General features: G+C 35.3%; 1 protein-coding gene across 1 annotated transcript; it reads right to left on the bottom strand.

Moving 5' to 3' along the window:
• Positions 1 to 55: 55 nt before the first annotated feature.
• Positions 56 to 20,341, bottom strand: LOC102694875 (uncharacterized). Its single transcript, XM_015349658.2, has 18 exons — positions 20,205 to 20,341; positions 16,435 to 16,586; positions 14,643 to 14,821; positions 12,282 to 12,487; positions 11,347 to 11,484; positions 10,003 to 10,183; positions 9,342 to 9,432; positions 8,447 to 8,545; positions 7,645 to 7,735; positions 7,049 to 7,228; positions 6,568 to 6,709; positions 5,854 to 5,950; positions 5,671 to 5,765; positions 4,554 to 4,708; positions 2,257 to 2,440; positions 1,312 to 1,424; positions 556 to 649; positions 56 to 207 (listed from the first exon to the last, which is right to left on the bottom strand). Exons 2-18 carry the CDS (start codon positions 16,535 to 16,537, stop codon positions 142 to 144), a joined length of 2,214 nt encoding a protein of 737 aa, XP_015205144.2. The 5' UTR covers positions 16,538 to 16,586; positions 20,205 to 20,341; the 3' UTR covers positions 56 to 141.
• Positions 20,342 to 22,728: the final 2,387 nt, after the last annotated feature.

Genomic DNA, 22,728 nt, shown 5'->3' with positions numbered 1-22,728 from the left:
CTGAAATTAACATCACAAATATGGCCATAAGGGTAAAATAAAGCTCACAAAATCAAAAGGGTTAAAATGCCATTTAACGTATACAATTCTGAATAATTCAAGTAATTGAAGAAGGTGCTTGCTGCTTTGTTTAAATGCACTTCAAGGAGGAGACTTGCTGTAGGTGTTCCACATCTGTATTGTTTTGTCTGAAGAGCCTGTGATGTACTAAAGAACAGAAGATAAAATATAATAAGTGTATTGTCTGACTCTTCCTAGATATAAGCAAGAAGATAACTGTTTAAATTCACTTTGTGAATTAAGAACAACCATACATACTAGGACTAATACTGCTCAATACAAAGCAAATGTATTTGATCTAAGACACTTAAAGCATACCTTTAATAAGTGTCATCTCTGCATCACATTAATAAGGATTTGACTGAACTACTGAAATAGAAATCACAATATGTAGAAAGGTTATGAATTCTAAAGTTTAACCAGTATTTGAAAACCACATTGAAGTGTTTATCCTAATAGGTATTCTAATGTTGGCATCTTTAGTTGTTAATTCACCTGATTCCTTTCTGGGATATGTAAAACAGCACGAATGGTATCTGTGTGCCCATGACGAGACTGCACTTGTAAACATGAATCCAGGTCATACACCCTGAAAAGAAAAAAAAGTAAAATTACTACATTAAAAAATAATATGAGCTGAACAAAAATTAAAAATTAAAATTAATATTACAACTGCGTAAGGCTTATTCCTTTTATTTAGTTCTAGTCTCACTTGGGGAGGAGAAATTATCTCAGAACGGCTGTTTATACTGAATGAGAATTTTCACTACTGAAAGTCTTTGTACTGAGTCTTTGCTTAGGATCTGAAAGATCCTAAAAGATTCTTACATCCCTGATGAAGACTCCACAGCCGAAATGTTGTCTTTTCTTTTCCTTTCTGTTTTTTCAATAAACCTTTACCTCTTCCTTTGCAGCTTATGCATACTGATGCAGCTATCTGCTTCAACTTCCATATATATATTTATTCTTTCATTTTACCAGGTAAATTATTTGCAAACAATTTATGATTTACAATAATGATGACCTGTAGACAAATTTTAAGTGTAATACCCCGTTTAAGGCTACAACAGCATCATCCCAATTCAATGTTTCTATCTCAGAGATTTGTGAGTTAAAATGATTGTGCTCCATATACAGCTGTTCAACATCTTAAAGAAGGTTTAGAGAAGATCCTCTAGCAACAGTGAAAACTCCGACTCCAGTCACTACAGAGCACCTTTTTTTATATATCAGGTGTAGCCTATAAGGTACCTTAACACGTTTAGTACTCCAGCCAAGAGACAGCCATTGAAATGGTCAAAGGCAAGGCAGCCTACAGCTCCATTTGTGAATAAGATGTTTTCACATTGCATGCCATTTTCACTCTGAAAGAAAAAAACACTCTGAAAGATCCCAATAACTATGGTTAAATATTTAAAGTGTCTTTAAGTTAAAGTTCTGTTATACACATAATTTTCATCTTACATGTTGCAGATGCAACACAAAAAGGAAGTCTAGTTCTTGATTAAGATTTTTTTCCCTATCTGCGGAATATGTTGTTAATAACAGATCATGAAACTCCTTAATCTTAGCTAGGATACATTAATACTGTCTGTGTATTTGCCCTTGTGCTGAAATGGAAACTTTGTTGAACTAAAGAGAGTGGGAATCAAATTCAAACAAATTAGCTTGGAGAACAATTGCTCTGCATGTTTTTGTAATGCTATGTGTTGAACTGTGGTATAACAGATGACTTTCCACACAGAACAATGGCAGTTCTGTGTAAAGAAAGTTCTGTGACAGGTGAATGGATAAATTCAGTCATATTTTGAAATAATCATACCATAACTTTGGAGAATCAAGTCCTTTAACTGTTTGATTTCAGAAGGGAGTGTTAGTGCCAAAATATTATTGATATTACTGGCACAGCATAAAATGCTTTCAGTGTCATCTGGGTTTTCAGAAATTGAATAAGACCTATACTGTGAATCTGCCATGTAGTTTAAAATGAAATTAGAGTTAAAATATATGTTCATCTTTTAACTGAAGGAAAAGCTATTGGAGTTAAATGATCTAAAAGGGAAAAAACACTTCACTCATCAACTTGTATACCTATTGTGAGACTGACATACTGTATGCACTCAGTAATTCTGACCAGTTCTCAAACACATTTGCTTTTCTTCTGTATCTATAGAGTAGCAACATCCCATCTCGTACCCATATACGTATGGTGCTGTCCTCTGAGCCGCTGATCCACTGACTTCGACTGTGGTGCCATATGACAGCAGTGACATCACTCTCGTGCCCCCGCATCACATTGATTAGCTTCATCTCTCTGCCCACAGGGCTGAACTGGCGCAAGTAGATAAGCCCATCGCTGGAGGAGTAAGCAAACTCATTCCTGAAAAATTCAAGGAACAATGAAGGGGCAGTACAGGTATTTGCTTTAACCTCTTAATGAGTTTCATGATTTAAGACTTTTTCGACAAGCTTATTATCTTATTAGCATTTATTTTCCTGCAGTATGGAAAAATAATGACTTATTCACTCTTAGTCATCCTGCTTGCTCTTTGTCATCCTGCATGATCAGGGTGCCCACAATGATACATTTCAGTATTTTTAGTTAGAAATTTGCATTCCATGGTTTATTTAAAATGTATTTTTTAAATCTGATTATTTTTCTGAATTATAATCATATATTTAATTAAAGTAGGTAGCTGTGTCAGCAGGAAGGCTGAAGAAGGCTCCACAGCTGAAACGGTGTGTTTCTTTTCTTCTTTTCAGATTGGAATAAACCATTACATTTTCCTTATTAAATTAAATTCTTCAAACTGTGTAATATATCCACTAAACAATTGTCTAAGTGGAGAGCTTTCCAGAATTATTTATGTTAAAAATGAACAACACAGTGCAATTACAAAAATCATTAACAGTGATATTAAAACAGGTGAGTATCCAGGCAACTTCGTAAATATATATGGTATGTTAATACTGTATACAGTATATTAAGAAATGTTTCATATCAGCTTTAGATGAGGTCTATAATACATTATTGTGATAACCACAGAAATTCAGAAATTCCTCCATGTCTTTTCTATGAAGATGTGGGGGCATGTGATTCCAGTATTTAACAACCGTGTTAGTCAAATATTTCAGGATAGTGCACATTTCCTGCATTTTTATAAAGTAATTAGCTGAGGGGAATTTCCAGCTCCTCATCACAAGGAGATTTCTGAGAGCTCCATTGCTATCCTTCCTGTTTGTGGAAGCACTGAGCATACACTAAACCCCCTAGGACTTTCAGAGAAAAAAAAAACAATACAGCCTTTTTTAAAACCTTACTTTATTGTGTTGTCATAAAGGGTGCTAATATACATATTCAAAGGCATTATGTAAATAGGGACCAGGGACTAGACATATTTTTCCTGATATGTCTTTACGTGTTACCAGAAAATGGTGAAAGTTTATGATAAACAAAAAGGAAGACAAAACTAATGCAAGCACAGCATATTCTTAAAAGACACCCTCTTAATATATCTCTTGAAGTTAAAAAAATCAAGTGACTTACTGTACTTTATAAGTGAACGTTAAAGACAAAAGGAGGCTATACACCCATTTTAGATCATTGAATAAGGATTCATTTTAAGACATGCATTTTCTTTCAAGACATGTTTCATTAAACTTTTTCTTGAATAATCCTGGTGAAATTCCACCTTTTGCAATCTGCAACATACATGTAATTTATTATGTTTATTTCATCTCCTTGGAAATTTCATTTCCATTTATGCACCCTGATCCCTAACAGCTCAGCATGTTATTGTCATTTTGAACAGAGTCCAGATCAAGTCTTTTCAGCTTTTCACTAAGCTAATCATGACAGACTACAGTAAAAACAAAACATTTCTATAAAGAAGTGCAGCTGTTTTCCTCTTTTTAGCAGTACACTTGATCCTTATTTCTTTTGTTATTTATTTTTTTCACTGCTCAGCACTGCTTTAAAATTATTTGGTGAGTGGTCTCTTGGATCCTAACATTCTAGATTTTCTGCAACACTGATATGAGGTTTGTCAAAGAACTAACATATTAAACAATGCAAAACACATTTCTCCATTTTCTTTACATTCAGTCATACTAGAAAAACTTATATTTAATAATAATAATAATAATAATAATAATAATAATAATAATAATAATAACATCAATTTATTAACCCTTTACAATTTCTTGCATTAGGAATTTGTCCTTTCGCATACCCCAGCTTGCTCTCCATGAGACACACAGATACAGAGATTTAACACTTGTACAAAGATTCTTGGTGAATTTTAATCTATTTAGAAATTATCTTCCCAATGGAAGAGAGAAGGAAACCAGGGGGCAGAACCACATTTAATTTAATTAACTTGTTGTAAACTTCATTAATGAAAAGAATATAAATGACAATGCAACAGTTCAGATTAGGCCTTAACTATAATTGTTTGCTGTTTTCAAAACAAAACAAAAGTGATATACTGTACCTCTTTGGGGAATAGGCCAGGTCTAAAATGGCTCCATCACATGCCACCTCCTTAAACTCATGCCAGTTCTCTAAGTCAGCATTGCTGAAGGTGTCCTGCAGAACACCTTTCTTTAAATCCCAGACACAGAGTCTTCTGTCCCAACCTCCGCTGATCTGCCAGGAGATTAACTTTAGTGTGAAAGGCAGGGAAATCAGAGTTACACCAACAGTGTTCCTGTTATGCTGCAGCTCCTGAAATAACAGATCCTTGGTCTGTGACAGGCCGACTCTAAGTGCAGGATTTCAGAGAAGAAAAAACGTGGGTGTTAGCTGCAGTGGAGAGGCTGGAGATCAGGCCCTTAGTGAGTGTGAAAAAATCTGGCAGTGGAAAATGCTAGGGGGCAGAAGCTTTGGAGGTGACAACGATTCGAAAGAAGCAAGAAAAACAATTCATGCCAGAAGAGAATACAGAAAGGATGACGTGACCCTGGTCATCCAGTGCCTAAAGATTTAGAAAGCAGAAAGAGCATAAAGTGAAAGCGAAAACAAGCACTGTTAGCTCTAGGTCAATGTCAGAGCACTGAATAAGTGGTGGAAAAAAAATGTAATATCCTGCTGAATTGCCTGATTGATTGTAAAATAACCATCTGATTGAAAGACAGGAAGTCTTTGAGAAATGCATCCCGACCACATTCGCAGGGGTCAGAAGGAGGCTGAGATTTCTGGTTTCCCAGGGTAATGTTGGGAAGCGAGCTGCCCCAGCCCCAGTTCCTACTGCTACAATTGCATTCCTAGAATTGCTCTACTATAAATGCTACCACTATCGTAATAATGAAAATCAACCCAATTCAAATGTCAGACAGAAATCATACCCAACTGTAGTTTAAAAATATATTAGGTTATTGGATCATATGATCCAAATCATTTTTGTAGTGCCAATCTGTAAACCAATTCTTTCAGTGCAGCTTTCTGAACCAGCATAAGATAAAGGGTACATATACTATGACTATTTAATGATTATGAACTTTGCAAATGTAGTTTTATGTGCTTAATTTTATTTGGACCAAATATCCCCTTTTGCACTTTCTTTGGGAAACAGAATTCATCATGTAATACTTATTCAAAATCAGTCTTACCAAGAATACAGTGTTATAAGGACTTCCTTTGCCAACCACTGCAAGTGCAGAGACAGACTGAAAGTGTCCAAGCAAAACCTTCTTACAGCTAAATCCTGCAACAATCATAGGGAAAAAAAATGGTCTTACTATCACATACTGCATGCAGATGCCCACCAGACCACCCACAATGGTAATTCTTGCCTGAGACTCGGTTAGTTGCAGCATCAGGATTATCCTCCTCCCCTGAAGAGTCTTTGCTCTGTGACTCACTGGCTTGGTCCAGCAGGAAATGGAACTTCTGTGAAGAGAGCAGACACAGTAAGAAAGGAAAGAGATAGCAGCACACTTCCCACTAAACCTAGGGTAGTTATGAACTCCAAGTATAATTTCTGCAATTTTCAACTTTTAAACATACATTGAACAGTTGAGACATTGTTTTTGTGTCAGTGTTTTAAACTGTGAGTTTCTGAAGCTAACTGTCTGTAAAACCCATACTTAAATATGTTTTGCATCTCACATTGAAAGCAAAGCAGTTATCAATTTTTAAGCAAATTCATATTTTTAAAGCACATAAACTGCACCTCCCATCCTTCTCTAACCACTTCTTCCAATTCAGGTTGCAGGGGAGCAGCAAGTAATGAGCGCAACCCAGGGTACACTTTCAACATCAAAATGTAGTTATTGAATTTCACTTCCTTGCATCATCATTATTCACTATGTTTCTTTCTCATTACTGACAAGTGGTGGCATAATGCAAATGTAATATTATATAAAAAAGCCAGTTGGGGACTTTCAAGTAAAAATAAACGTTGTTGGCATGATGATAAGTTTCATAATGGTGTGCTCATCCACTGTTGCTGAATCAAAATCTTATCATAAGATCTTATCAAAAGGAGAAGAAAAGCAAATTCATGCCTTTCTTGTTTCTGGGCAGACACTGGACTGATTTGGCATCAGCTTGACAATGCTGGAGAGGGAGTCATCAAAGCCCCAGAGATAAACTCTACCATTCTCAGAGGACAGAGCAAGCAGATCCAACTCTTCAACAAACACACTCCTTTAATAAAGCAAAAACAAATGAGTGACTGACAGACAACTTCATTTGTGGAGTACTGCAACAAAACACCAAAATACAACTTGTTGGAACAGCAGGTCTTATGGTTTTTATCTCAATCATTTGTGATAAGTGATTGCAAAATGAAAGACCAAATATAAAATATATATGAAGTACCAATATATTAAATTGATTGAAAAAAAATAAATTTAGGTATGACACAACAGCTGATCTGTTTGAACTGTATTTCAAACTGTATAAACAGTAGGGTTATATTTTATACTGTATGTATTAGGTTCTAATTATCAGTACTTCTGTTTTAAAGAAGAGTTACCAAAGAACCTTGTAAAACTTGATGGCTCATTCTGCTTGTCTTGAACCATGGTGCCATCTGATGATTTGCTTCTCCTCAATTTTGCTCCAGGACTTTTTTCACCAGCATTTGTATTCTTCTTCGGTTTTAAACTGTGTGACTGGCTTCTAGCTTTCTGGACGTGTTCACATATCTTGAAGGACTCTTTACTGAAATAAAATGGAGAAGTAGCTTAATTTAGAAATGACGGGAACTTGTAAACTGAAGCATAATGGCAGGTTCTGTGTCAAAAGGTCCGATAGTAGCAATGACATGATGCATTGAGAAGTTTATTTACAGAATGATGTTTCTTTTGAAAATTATAATATTTCTTGATAGTATCGTATCGTTTATACACAGGGTTCACCCGTAAAACCCAAAGTAAATAAACATAACATTAACATTTAGCATTAAACAATTTTACATTAATTTTACATGATTGATTATTTATTTGAATTATAAACTCCACAAAAAGCCATAAAAACCTTAACTATGCTTTGATAGTAGTTTCTAAAATTGTTCTTAGCACTGATGCAAATAAGTGGAATAATTGTCTCACAGCATTCAATACGTGTTCATTAATAACCTGTAAATATAATTAGAGGAATTCATCCTTTCCCATTTTGTCACACTCCCATCACTGTGGCCACTGAAGAGCAGAATGGGCTTTTTCATTGCTGTATAAATTAATAAAAAAAGAGTGTTTATGTAAAAATAATTAGAAATAGAAACTGAAAAAAGTATTATTAATGTTTAGTATCTGCAGGCTTTACATTTCAGCAGATTAAACATGTTTGCATATATTGAGGTCAAGATAATCAACTACATCAGATTTGAGAAGATATTTAGAAACCTCTTCTGGTTAAAGGCATATTCAAATACAAGCATGTGAATAAAGTTTTTTTTATCATTTGAAGATCTTCTAAAATGAATGTGCCCTCTAATGAAATGACCAAGCCTTTCTTCTGAGGGTTAATTTAACTTATGAGCAATAATTAGCATTTTACTCTGATTATGTTTTCGTGATTAAACCACTGGTTGTAAAGCTTTCCTTTTTATTTTTGAATATAATAACATCATAAAAATTAAAAATGAAAGCAAAGTGATATCCACTCAGGTTTTTAAAATGTTTATTATAGAATGTCATCATTGTATTGGCCCCATTGCATAAAAGAAAGTATTACTGCAAGAAAGAAATGTTTTTTTTTTCTTCTATCCATGTTCATTCATGACTTTCGGAGTATTTTGATTTCTTTTGAGACCTCTGAAGTGTTAAGAACAATTCTTAACTTAATCGAGATGCAGCAGTGCTGTTCATCTGTGGATTTCTTTAGTTTTTTGTTTCATAATCAGCAGGCATGACACATTTAGACTTGGCAAATACTTACTGTAAGCCAGACAATCCACAGACTGTCTGTTCTGAAGGACAGTGGTGCTCCTGGCTTTTTTCCATTTCCATACTATCACATGGTTGTGGCCTGCAGTGCCTAAGAAACACAGGATACTGTTAGAGCTTAGAATGTACACAATCCAGCTCACCAAGAACAGGATTGTAGAACTGGTGGACCAGTGGACTAACAACTGCCCATGTACCTAATGTGGACTCATATTTAATCATGAAATACAGTGATTGCTGTTAGTACTACATAATACAAAACATACTAACTCTAAAACTAGTATATACAATTTAGGATATTATAACACAGTGATAAATAACATTGATATTAGTTCATCACCTACTCTCGTGGCTTGACAGACAAGATGATTATAGCTCAAATGCCATGTACCGTGTATACCCTGGTCTGCATTTTATGTAGGGCCCACATAATGTTTTATTCAACAAGGTCTCTCGACTGACGAACTATATAGGGAGAAAATGACACTGCTGCTGTGTCTTAAATCTCTGCAAAAGTGTTTCTTCCTCTTCTACAGTATCTCTTTCTCTGTACGTTCACTGTCTACTTTTTGAAATGGCGGCTTTCATCAAGAAAGTGAAACCTGCTTGTCATATGAATCATCTATCCCCACCCCTTCCATCTTCTTGTGTGCCTTTAACAATTTGTTTAGTTCAAAAACATTTTTATTTCAATATAAAATAGCATTAAAATATCCTCTATTTGTTCAGCACAGCAGCTCAAGTTTTTATTTGATATAGTATACTCTATACATTGACTCTCCACACTGGTTAGATCAGTTTGTGGAGATGATTTCGTTTGCTTTCCTAGCAAGACACCAAATATTAAAAGTTTCTCCTTATGCGATGGCATACAGTAATTCCCTTACCAACAACAGAGTTATTTTCTGCTAAGTATAAAAGTCGTTCAAGCCTGGGCCCAGTTTCTATCTTTTGGAAGGTATCAATAAAATCAGACGCCTTAAGCACAAGAGAAAAAGAGAACAGGTTTAATTATTAGCTGAACTTTAATAGGCATACTGTAGACACTTATAAATAATAGATTTTAATTGTTAAGTGCAAGTTATGAATTGAGTTTTGTTCCATAAACTTTTTTAAAACAAGCTAATAAATTAGAAAAATAACTACCAGAAGCTGTAGAAACATTTTCTACCTGGAAACTGGCAGAAGATAATTGTATTTACTGTAGATTTATATTACCAAATTAACTCTCTCAATCATTAACATTATCAATCATTCAAACATTCTCGACATCTCAATCAAATGTTTTGTAAATAATTACAATATATGCCTTAAACTAGACTTTGCTCTTTATACAGTATGTATGTAATTCATAAATGCAATTGGAACCCAATTGATGTTTTTGCCTGTTTTACTTGGGTTACATAGAAGAAAGATGTGGGGAAGGTAATCTATGCAGCTTTATGAATGCAGGCCAGAAAATCATAATGCTTGTGTTTTGTTACACAAAAATGACTGACAACTTTATCATCATCTTGCAATGTCTGTTTCTTTTATTTTTCCACTTACAATCTCTCCAGATTTGGGTTCCAGCAGGGTGGCGAATGGTGACCTACAGGCAATCCACACAAGGTCAACGCAGGATGCGTAACACAGCCCTGTGATCACTCCAGAGAAGCTCAGCTTCTGAATGAGCTGCCCGTCCTGGGACCATATACACACGGCATTGTCAAAGGAACCTGTCAGCAGGCTGAAGTGCACAGTGAAGCACAGCATTTAGGAGAGGCCTTTCTAGAGGGAGCAAAACTTTCATTTGACATAGACAGTAAAATTTGTAAGAATATTTCAGGTAAGGCATGTGAGATTTATATAACTAGATGTGCAGTTTAGGAGACTTTAACAGGGCAGTGGTAGAGGTGAAGAGAGCTTGCATGGTTGAGGCTAATGAGCAATATGAAAGGGTTAATAGGTTAAAAAAGTAATTAGTGAGATTGGTGCAAATGTGTGCACATACAGTAGGTTAAGTGCACACATTTGCACATGCAGCTACATTGCTCTGTTCCTAAGCGCATGTTTTGAATATCTCTCTCGTTACTTTATTATTACTATCACCATTGTTTATATTACTACTTATAGTATTATTAACATTACTAATAGAATATTTGATCATATTAAAATTAGTAATATTTGTATTATTACCATTACTACAGCCCAGCAGCTACTGTATATCACCCTGCAGCTCTCAACTGGCTACTCACTAAAGGTAAGCGGGGTTGAGCCTGGTCAGTACCTGGATGGGAGACTTCCTGGGAAGCTATGGTTGTCTTTCGGATGAGACGTTAAACCGAGGTCCTGACTCTCAGTGGTCATTAAAGATGCCTGGGCAGTTCTCGATGAGAGTAGGGAGTTATCCTGGTGTCCGGGCCACATTTTCCCCCTCAGCCTTTTTCCATGGCCTCCAAATGGTCCCCATGTATGATTGGCTTGCACTCGCCCTACGATGGACTGGTGCCCCGTCCAGGGTGTACCCTGCCTTGCGATCGTTGCCGGGTAGGTTCCGGCTCCCCATGACACCGTATGGTATAAAGTAGTTTGGCAAATGACACGACTAACTATAACTAAGCTCCCCTTGCCACTACTTCTGCCCTGTTACAGAGACATACTATCATCACACACCTGAAGAAGGCCGAAACGTTGTGTTCTCTTTCTTTTTTTTTCAGCATGGAATAAACCTATTACTTGTTCCTTTGCATACTATCATGTCAAGTACATCAAAGTATAGCAAATGTATTTCTACATTTGTGCTTATGTGAAATGCATAAAAAATGGGGGTAACATGCACACAGTTTAATTAAAACTCTGGCCTTCTGAAATCAACCTGTGTGTTTCACCTCTGTGTTGAGTATCTCTCACCGCGTGTTCTCGCTCTCCTTTACTAGCAGCAAAGCTGTGATGCCAGCCTCATGGGCGCTGGAGTTACACTGCACTGCTGTCAGCCCGTTCTCTTTGGGGTAGGAGCTGGTGTCAAAGACGATAAACCTTCTGTCATAGCTGCCGAAACAGAATGGGGGGTTGGTGGTTTCAATCAGCGGCTTCCAGATGGAAATGTTCTTGGATCATTATGCAAGGCTGTGTTCTGCCTAGACAAAGCCACCTCACACAGAGGAATGTGAAAATCTTTTCAATGCTAATTGTGTTCACTGAAAGCACCAGGCAGATGGTAGGGTTTGTTGGTGTCATGGAGTCACAACAAACAAGTGATCTCCTGCACACCAATAAAAACCTGCATAACCCTTTCAAATGAACTTTTTACAGTATACTGTACTATGGTTTCAGCATTTATCTGTTTTGATTCTCATTTTTGTTAATGAAAAAAGTGATACTTGTGTCTCAGAGGGATGTACAGTACAGTATATACAGTACAGTACGTATTTTCATCCATTCATTCTGGGATCAGTACCTTTACAAAAAAGTCAAAATCAAGTACTCTCCAGAAGCCAGTGGCATACCTGTAGCACTTTGTGCTGCTTTTTCATGAAGTTAACATTAAAGCCCTAAGCAACATTAGTATCCAGATTCCAGATTCCATCAAAGCTAATGAAGTCCTCATAGTGGAAATACCATTGTTTTTTCATATTTAAGTCCTGTACTTTGAGACAATAATATCAATGATATTTTTAATGCAAAGTAAATATTTCTTGCTCATCTCTTTCTTGTCCATTTTGTTTTCTCCTTTCTTTTTTTCAAAATAACATTTTTTTTTATTAACATATCCCAGTGATAAAGAAGTGCAGCATCAGTCTATAGGGTTATATAACTCAACTGGACATCCATATCATTGTACATACCCGCCCGTGTAAATCTGAGCATCATGGCACACTATGCAGGACACGATATCCTTGTGTCTGCGGTCAGTGGAGCTCTCTGACATCCTAATGATATGGCCAGAAGTCCTGTTCTCATCCAAAGGGTAGACAACGATCCTACTCTTAAAACCACACACCAGCTGATGTCGACGGAGATTAATAGCCATGGAGAAAACAGGCCTGCCCATCTAAAGGAAGTGTAGACCTTTGTCAGATTGAAGTGCAACAGATACACATGGGAAAACAGGAATAGTTAACAACGGTATCTCGGACACTGCAGGACTCTGCAGCTTCATTGGGAAAAAACAATGTTTCTAAATACTTTGATGATTACGTTGATGAAACTAAGACAAAATCAGGGTTTAAAACTGTTTAAAGCTAAATAGTCATTGTGCAATAAGTATACCTGCCAATCTGCTGTATAGTTTCCTGAGACATTCTCAACAGCTCAACAGTGAAATATTCTTGCATTATCCTCTTCCTCCTCCTCATCTTAAAAAAGTAATGAACATACTGGAGCACTATGTGGAATTGTAGGACAATAACGCATTCCCTGCCCAAAACAAAGACATGTGCTCTCATCCTACCTTCAGCTCAGGTGGGTAAAGAAACAAAGAAAAAAAAAATCAAATGTTTTTAATAAACCTATAAATTGATTTTGATTCTAAATTATTATAAAGTTTACATTCTCTGTGGTATATTTATAATCAGATTTCTACTGTACTCATCAAATGGGTAATTTATTTACATAAAACCAGGACAAGAAACAGCAACAAGAGTGAGTAAAAGATCTCAAATGGTTTAGCCTGGAACAGAGTTCTTGTCCTGTTTGCAACTTTCATATATTGTCATTTTCTAAGTAGTGTACAGTGAAAACAGTGAATAGCTGGCAAGACACATTTTCTGTGAATCTTGATTTTCTTCCAATTCTGAAGAAATTATCTTACATACATTAGCCACTTGATGGCAGCATCTGCTTTTGTGCTTTGGTAAGCTGACGAATGAAAAAAGGTTATGCCTAAGTGATAAATAAATAGACATCTAATTACTGCTGATGTCTGATCAATGTTTGGAGTTGTACACATTGTTCCTGAATTTAGATAGTAAAATAGACCAATTCCAGACTTAACTATGTCTGTTATGAGCAGACTTTACAGTAATATTATCTCTATTTAAAGGAAACTGTGTGAGAGAATAGTAAGGCTTAACATTAAAATTAGTATTAGATTAATCATAGGTCCTGAAATATTAATCTAATTTTTCTCTGGGACTCACTAAAAGCAAAGGTACAAGATCAAATACTTATAGATTTTTCTGTCCTGTTACAATAACAAGTAACTATTTAAAATGCATGCCATTTTAAAGTTTTCAGGCACTCTTTCTTCAGCACCCATGTTAAATTTAATCTGTTCAGGAAATCTATTTTTTTTAACAGCTGCTATAAAAGAGTGATAGTGTTTAATTCCTTCCACCAAGCTCGGAAATAAAATAACAAATCTAACATATAAACTCTTGTTCTTGTACAATAAACAGACAAAAGAGCCAGATTCAACAGGAAACAGATCTGTTGTTTTTAACAGATTTTACACATAGGGCACATGTGTATTGCTTGTCATTTTGATTGCAGTATGTCTAAAACCTTTGATTAAAATTATGTCTTGAATGTTAGAATGGCAACTGATAAAATAACTTAAGATGTCAAGAAATAATTGTGCCATCAGTGAAAAACACACATACTGTAGATTAACTTTAATATATTTACTTATTTTTCAGTTCTATTTTGTGTGGTATCTAATGCTTAAATATCGGCTCTTCTGATCTGAAATTATTCATTTCTGTATTTTTTTATCTAGCATTGTAGTCCTATAAGCTACAATTCCAATAATATTAATCCTCCCAAGCTGTTGCTATACTGTTTTTTCCAAGACAGAGGAGTTGGTCCTGCTTTGCCACTCCTCTGAGCTTTGGTTGTATATTAGCCCTCCCCAGTGAGCTTCCCATTGCACTGAGGAAGAGCTCCAACAAAACAACCAGTCATTTAGAAAGATGGTAGTACAATAATCATTTATATGCAATGTGAGAGAGACTTAAATGATTATCTTATCTGATTTTGTCAATCTTGGAAATAAATCTTTTTTTTTAGAGAATTTTTTTTTTGTTTTACTGCTAGAGATACATGTTCATACCAGGCTCAAAAAGCAATATACTGTAACGCACTGAAGGAAGGAAGAAAAGGATTGTATTCGGTATCACATTGTGTTCGACAACCAATTTCTTTAAACAAATCGGCACTGGTACTTTTTGTGTCATAAAGTGAGTTGGAAATTGATATCCTGTTCCTACCTCTATCTTGTCATATATGGTGGCACCTGTGGTCCATGCAAGTACAGTTCCATCATTTGATGCAGAAAGGAGGAGCTTTGCTTCTTCCCAGTATAGGAAACTGGTGACCATTCCAGAATGCTTGGCAGCTTTGATGGATAGTTTTCCACTTTCTATATCCCACCATTTAATAACTCCATCTCAACAGAAAGACACAAAACCCAATATCAGATGAGATATGACTCTTAATTCATTTTCAGCCAATATGTTATGGAAGCAGTATATAGCTCTAAAGAATGGGAAAGTGTTCTTGCTCTGCAGGTTCACACTGCAAACCAGCCCAGCACAAGGTGAAACTCTTGATGGACCAGACCATTCAGAGCTTTTAGAGCTGAGCAAGTACATTTTCTTATTTTTGCCTTTGTCTTCCTCTGCAATTATTATCCAGCTATTCTTTAACAGCTCATGAAAGGGGAACTGCAACACTATTTTTATTTTTATGAGTGCATTTCAAGCCACAATAAAAAATAAAAATATAAAATGCTCTCAACTCTGAGTTTGTTTGTTTTTTCTTCTTTTTCTATCCCACCTCCACCCTTCCAAATTTGGAGGACTTCTCTATTCTTATTTTTTTTCCTCTTTCTCTTTCTCACTCTTTATTTGTTTTTCTTTTCTTTTTTTCTTATTTGACAAAAATATAAAAACTTACTTTCACAAAAAATAATTAAAACTCAACAAGAAAAAAAAAAGATTAATTCAAAAACTTCCTACTGATATTCTTAACATCCAATGCCATTCAAATATTTCTCTAACAGACCCCAAACATTCTTATACTCATTAAGTTACCCCTGTAAATTATATGAAATCTTTTCAAATTTAACTTGTTATACAGCCTCTTTAATCCATTCTTTGCACGCCAGTCCTGTACTGTCCACCCATTTTAGCAATATTATTTTTGTAGCAATAATACAGAGAGTCAAGAAAGTATTTTTATATTGAATTGCTGCTTTACCTTTGATTAATCACCAAGGATACATATAATGGGAGTAAGTGGAACTGAGGTATTTAGGTACCTGAGTGCTTTCCCCGCTGTGGAGGTCCAAAATGACTGTATGTGCTGACAATACCATAATAAGTGCAATAGTGATCCTTTATGTGTGTTATATTTTGAACACATTCCTGTATTATGCCACTTTATCTTTTTTAATTTTTCTGGGGTATAATAAAGTCTATTTAAAATGTTGTACTGAAGCAATTTGTATTATTAAACAGCTTTCTTGTATTATCTGAATATCTATTTTTCATAAGTCCTGTTTGATCCTGATGTATGATTATTGGTAGCATCTTACCTAACTGATTAGCAAGTATTTTAGCTAGAGTTTTATTGTCCATATTCATTACGCTAATGGGGCGGTAACTACTACACAATGATGGATCTTTACCCTTCTTATATACAAGGGGTATTAGAGACTCCCGAAATGATAGTGAAGTCATATCTGTTAACCAAATATTATTAAATGTTTGCAGTCAGATTGGATTAAGTATGGGCTGAAATATCTGGTAGAACTCAGCTGTATACCCATTGGGTCCAGGTGATTTATTGTGTGAAAAGGAGGCAATAGCTTCTTTAACTTTAAGTTACTGATATGGCTAGCAGCTTTGCTGTATAAATATAAAAATACATTTTCTTCCTCGAACTGTAAGGCTGTAACTGTAATACAAATGTACCATCATGAACCATAATATTTAGACAACAGGGAACATCACTGATAAACTGCCATGGTGCTTTGACACTGTGGACCACATCGCTTACCAGCACAGCCGGTGATGACCTCTCTCCTTGAGGGGTGGTACCCCAGAGCTGTGATGGGGCGACAGGCACCATCCCTGATCGACAGTTGTTTCTGCATGGACATCACTGATGAGATGTTATGAGGTGTTCACACTAGGATCTATCCTCAGGTACTAGAATTCAGATAGGAATAACAATGACAGTGACACTACTGATCTATCTCTGCTGCCACTACCAAACATAATAATAGAATTGTAAAATTGGCATTTTCACATTATAAACCACACACAGATAAAGAAGCCTATGCTGCATGCAGAAAAAAAATACAAATTTAAAATGCAAGTGTGTAGACTTAAAGTTTTATATAGTTATTATTTAGCATATTTCAAAATTGAAATGCAATATATTGTCCTTCTGATGTTCCCCAAATTAATGCCAAAGTCTGCCAATTTGTTTCCTTTGTAATTGTTGTCAACTTCTCCTTCCTCTTAAGTAAGAAACAAACAACAGTAAGAAAGTTCCTGACACCTGTAATTATTCTCCTTTATATCTTGTTTGGTTATGCTTTCCAGGAAAACCTAAATGGTGTCTGAATTAAATACTGTACATTCAAATGCCATCTGTCTGGATTATTTGTACAAGACAGGCAGATAGCTACGAAACCTGTAAGAGGTTAAATGTTATGGTCTTCACAGTGATGCAATCTCTTGTTTTTTTTTTAAACTAGTCGTCCATTCAAGCTACTTTTTAAGTTTCCTAATCTGAAAATATTGTCCCCCCTAAGGTAGACACAGAATGGAAACAAGGCAGGTAATTTAATATTATATTATTACTGCAGTGGCTTTATTCGGTAAACATTACACTTGCCATGTTGCCCCTAACAACCACAACACCATTTATTTTGATTACTTCTTTAACAGCTTGAACAGAAGGAGTGTAAATGAAGTTTTTGGTGGGTGGAATAACTGCTAGAAGAAAAATGCTGTACTCCACTGACTAACACTGTTTCTCAGCAATGCAAAGTATAACAAAGCATTCAGCACCTTACAAGAGTCTTCTGTTATTCTCTTTAATAATTATAAACTGCTTGAAAATTATAAACATCACAGCTCATCTCAACCAGTCATCTTTCAAGTGGAGTGGACATTGCTGAACACCAAAGCAACTGTTGCTTTTTTTCCCCTCTCTTAAAGAGTTCATGCAAAAAAAAAATCAAAACAGTTTCACGCTGATCAGCAGTACTGTCAAAAATTCTGTTTAATGATGAAAAAATGTTTTTGTACAAAACAAATTGGAACCTTGTCATCCTGTAAACACAGCTGCATGAGGCTCCACTTAGCAATCAAATACCACAAAGTGGATCAATGGACAGCGACCCCCCCAGGGCACACAGGCTGAGAATGGATGGCTGAATGGGTCGATGAATGGTGGAATCTAAGGATTCAAATGATAGGCCCGTGTCCACATAGTGGGCTTGTACATTGGTCCTTGTTGCTATAAGTATGATTTTAGATATTTGTCAGGCCGACTTGACAGCCCATGACTCACTTGTGCTGTCTGTTGTAACACAGCTAACTATAAAAACACAAGGATGTGGGTTTCTGGCCACAAGAAAAACACAAGCATGACTAATGAAGCTTTTTAAACTTTGTAAGGGTTATGTGTAATGCAAATAATAATAATAATGCTATCCATTTGTAAATGGTTTCTTTTTTAATATGATATGATTTTAGATGATCTTTTTAATATGTAAATGAATATTCTTTTAATTTATAAGAGGAAATAAAACTTTTATTATAATATTTTCATACAAATTATTTTTGCTTCATAAACAGGTTTCAGAGAACAAATGTATTTCAATATTAATAATACTTTAATGCTTAAATGCTTTAGCCAGGGTATTATAATTATGTTATACATTATACATCATATTCATCTGAGAGTCAATTGTTAGCACGCAAACTCAAGAACATACTATATGTTCTATGAATCATTTCCTGAGACTGGCATTTTTTAGATGACTTTTTAGCAGTATGTTTCTACTGTTCAATTTATACCTTTAATGTGGCTGATTACTGAAGCATTTCATGCTGGTGTTGATGATGACAGTATTTTGTGATCTGTAGGCGTGGTGTTGAAACTCTTCTAAAAAGGAACATTTGCAAGACCAACTTCACAACAATCAAGTGACATCTAAATTCTCAAAGCTGTTTGTGTGAATCTATAGCCATGTCACTAGAGCAAGATCATTGATCTAATTCCAGAGCAGCAAAGTTTAAAATAATTGTTTTTTGTTAACTAAGGCCCCTTTAATATGCTGATGATACAGCAAACGTTCTTCACCAAGTGCTCCTATTTATTGTGGATTGCAGACTTTAGCACCTTGCATGAAAACCAAGATATTAACTGAAGTTCAGGAGGAATAATGACAAGTCAATCTCACACAGCTATACCAGCTACACCAAACTAGCTACTGTACATAAACTGAATGTTCCGATGCCTCCCTTTGCATTTGTCTCAAGCATCCTCCTCCAACCCATTTCCATCTTGCTACTACCACTTGGTTCTATTAGTTTGAATGGGGTTCGAGCCTTGTCATCGAGGCTTGGAGGCTACCCAGTAACCAAGCAGGTTAAGCCAAACTTATCTCATCAGTTTTCTAAGCATTCAGAAGCATTCAATTCTTAGATGTTGTTGTCCATAATGAAACCCTGTTAAGGTCAGTTTATCATATTACATGTACTGTAGGCTCATTGTCACCATGTAAGCTGCAATGCTGGAGACACAGGTTGTTACTCTGTACATGCTGTCTGTTTGTTTCCCTGGTGTTCTCCATTACAGTGGCATTTCTGGGCTGACCAGAACTATACTTGAACTCTGTTGTGAAAGTCTGTCAATGGTATTTGCTCCTGGTCTTCAGCATTCACTCTCTCTTGTTTCATTCTTCTTAGAACACCCATTGTTCAAATTAAACAAATCAAAATGTCATGTTTCCTTACTTGATAACCTTCATAACCTGGTATAATGCAAAACAGTCAGCATGCTTATGTACAAGGCTAAGCATTCTACCATCCAATTAAAACACAGTTTCAATATACCATATTATTTTCTAATTGTCTCTTATTGTTACTCAACAGGTTCCTCATTTTGTTTGTCCACTACATTAAATGTTTATAATTGAATACATAAATATATTTTAGAAATCTTTAACCTTCAAGTCTTTGCCCTTCACCAATTCATTAATATGAGGCAAAAGGGCAGACAAGACTTCATAATAAATCTCTGTCTTAATTGGATCTTATCTAAAGTTAAACGGGTACTTGGTATAATAATAATTCCTTGCATTTACTGCAAAGAGCACTTTTCATTCCAAAAGATCCCAGAGAGATTAATGCAGTATATAGGAGGGAACTCACATCATGACTAGTGAAGAGCAACACCCACAGCTGCACATTATTTTACACATGAAACATTACAGCTTTACAGGAAAGACAGGAATGTAGAACAAATATGTTTATTGAACAATTTTTAAATAAAAAAAACATACATAAACTGGCAAAGGCTTAGAGGCAAGGAGCACCATTGATAGACTGAACTGAACCTTATTGCTTTATAGATCACACCAGGCAGATTGCTACAGTAATTGTCTTAAAATAACTTTGCCAGTCCTTTACCTCTCTTTTAATACAGCAGACACTACTGGTGAGGTAAGACAGCAGTAACATCTCTTTTTTTAAATGCTGTGTAATATTAACAGAGGAGCAAATATTGTAGCACAGCTTCAGCCTCACCCAGCCAATAAGCAGAGCAATCAAGCCTGAGTCCGGGTCTCCATCTGTCAGTGTCATCCCATTCCGTTCCTGATGATTAACTCACAAGACGAAATGCACACAGTCAACTTTTCCTGTCTCTCCTTTTAGTCACTGAACTGCTTCTCTCCATTCATTTGTTGTCTTTGTTAACAGCTTTCCCTGGAAGGTAGCCATAGCAACAAGAGTACACCAAGTCACTCAAAAGTATTAGACAATATATAGGCTGGCTGACAGACAGACTCTGGGTCCTAAAGCCTCTTCATTGTATGTTAAGGAAGCACCTTTTATATTGACATTTCTCATAAAATCTTATGGTGATTCAAAATATAAATATATATAAATATAATGGTACACAACACAAATGCAAAACAGACTCCGAACAGTCTAAAACACTAATACAGTATTCAGCAGGCAATTATTACATGGTACTAAAACTAGCTTTATTTAGCTCTACAATTCCAGAAAGGATTTGTGTACAACTGGGCAGAATTCTCAACAGAAAACTATTCAGTTTTGTATTGTAAGTATTGGCCAATAAGTGAGTACTTTTTGACTACAGTAAAGAATTGTTGTGTGTGAGTTTTTTTTTTGTGTGAGTTGCTTTTACTATACAGTATGATTTAGAATGCAATCGGGATCTAGAGAAAAAACTCAGATATTTGAAAGAGATGGAAAGGAAACAGTGCTGTAGATACTGAAGGGAGACTGCAGAATTTTTTATAAGCTTTGTTGCAGTTCCTTTTTCAACATGATACCTTTTTAATTTGAAGTTCCTGTTCCTGATGTAATTTTGTTCCTTTAATGTTTATTTCAGATAACCGTCCACTAGCCCTCCACTGGAAAGGCTATGATTACTTTCTTTGTTATTAATACAATTTTTGTTTGCTATTCTTTTTGTTGATAATTACTCAAACACAAAGCATGAATAAATTGTAGTACACTTCACTCACATCATCTTACAAAACCTCTCTGTCTAAGCTTGTGTAACACAACATTATTACCAAATTTGAAAAATAAGTAATTGTTTTCATAAAAATAAAAACTCATTAAGTATTAATATGTCAGAAAATTACTCCAGTTAAAATTAATAACCAACAATGAAATAAACCAAGTTGAGATATTCTCAAGATAAAGTGATAAAGTAACAAAAACATTGATATAAGTTCCTAACAGTTTCTTTTCAAAATGTATCTCTTTCTAAAATGGTGTATGCTCTCAGCACACACTTATCTCAGAGATCAGGGCAACTGCTGATAGAAGAGATGTATTATGAACTATATATGCATTGATTAAATTTCCTGTATTTAACCAACATGGTACAATGTGGCTATATAATACTTTTGAGTCTGCATACTTCCTTTTTTGTAGATTTACCATGGTACCCTTTAGGTCATTTAAAGTTAAATAACTTAAATAACTTAAAAATAGAAAAGAAAATAGAAAAATAAACTTTCTTACCCACATTTTACTTAAATGTTTTACTCATATTTGTGGTTTTCCTCTTTTGATAAAATCACAGTAAATTAAAAATAATTATTATATTTATTTTGTGTATGGTTTCCATTTTACATTATAGACTGCTGGTAGTACTGTAGGTATTCAAGGAAACGCATATATTTGGATAAAGAACTGTTTAATGGATAGAAATTAGAGTATGGCTATGGGGCAAACGCAGTTTGTGGTGATGTAATTAGCAGAGTACTACAGGGATCTGTATTAGGAACATTATTTTTTGTAATACAGTATATACCAAGGATCAGGATGGTTCTAGAATTTGACATACATATTAAACCAGATACGTTGACAAATTTTGCCAAAATAGCAGTATTAAAAAACAAAGTAGAAGCTGAAGAGGAAATTTAAAAGTATTTAGACAAGATTGAAGACTGAGCAAGCACCTGTCAGATATCACATACTGTGTAATGTAGACCATTTCAGAGTTTTGTATACAGGTAGACTATACAGTATATCTGCTGTATGCAAATCAGTGTAAAATACTGATTTTTTCTGTTTAATTCTCCTTACGAAACAGACAGAAAATCTGTTGTGTTTACACCAAACATTTTGATATGCCACCACACTAGATTCTTAAATGCTTAAAATTGTTTTAGCACATTACTTGTTTTAAGAATGCCATTTTGCAATATTCTTGTATAAAGATATGGATCAAATATTTTCTTACAACTGGCAACAAATACGAATATGCAAAATCCTTCATTTAGGAGACTATATTCCAGCAGAGATTCATGTAAAATCAACTAAAGACAAAGAAAGAAACAGGTCCTGAAGCAAAATAGGTTTATAAAGCCTATTTGTTCGCCCATCTGCTCTGTAAATGCTGATGAAAGACTCCCTCTGTGGTTTCCAGGCTCTGTGGGCAATGTTTGCTAATCCAATTGCTTTTATTTTCAGGAGGTCTGAGATTTATTAGCCTAATGTGTTTGCTCTTTGATCACCCATCACTATTCCCTGGATCCTGCACCAACGTCACCTTTTCCTTTAT

This window comes from Lepisosteus oculatus, chromosome 11 (assembly GCF_040954835.1).
Source record: "Lepisosteus oculatus isolate fLepOcu1 chromosome 11, fLepOcu1.hap2, whole genome shotgun sequence".
Classification (NCBI taxonomy): domain Eukaryota; kingdom Metazoa; phylum Chordata; class Actinopteri; order Semionotiformes; family Lepisosteidae; genus Lepisosteus; species Lepisosteus oculatus.
Note: the sequence above shows the minus strand (reverse complement) of the source record. Positions and strands in the feature narration are given on the sequence as shown.

Bases quoted from the DNA above. Each gene is read 5' to 3' on its own strand.
- LOC102694875 (XM_015349658.2), bottom strand. From the start codon at position 16,537: ATGTCCATGCAGAAACAACTGTCGATCAGGGATGGTGCCTGTCGCCCC. The intron at 11,485-12,281 runs GTATGTACAATG...CTGTTTCGGCAG, and splicing joins GCTCAGATTTACACGGGCGG to CTATGACAGAAGGTTTATCG. The intron at 8,546-9,341 runs GTAAGGGAATTA...TGTGTTTCTTAG, and splicing joins AGAAAATAACTCTGTTGTTG to GCACTGCAGGCCACAACCAT.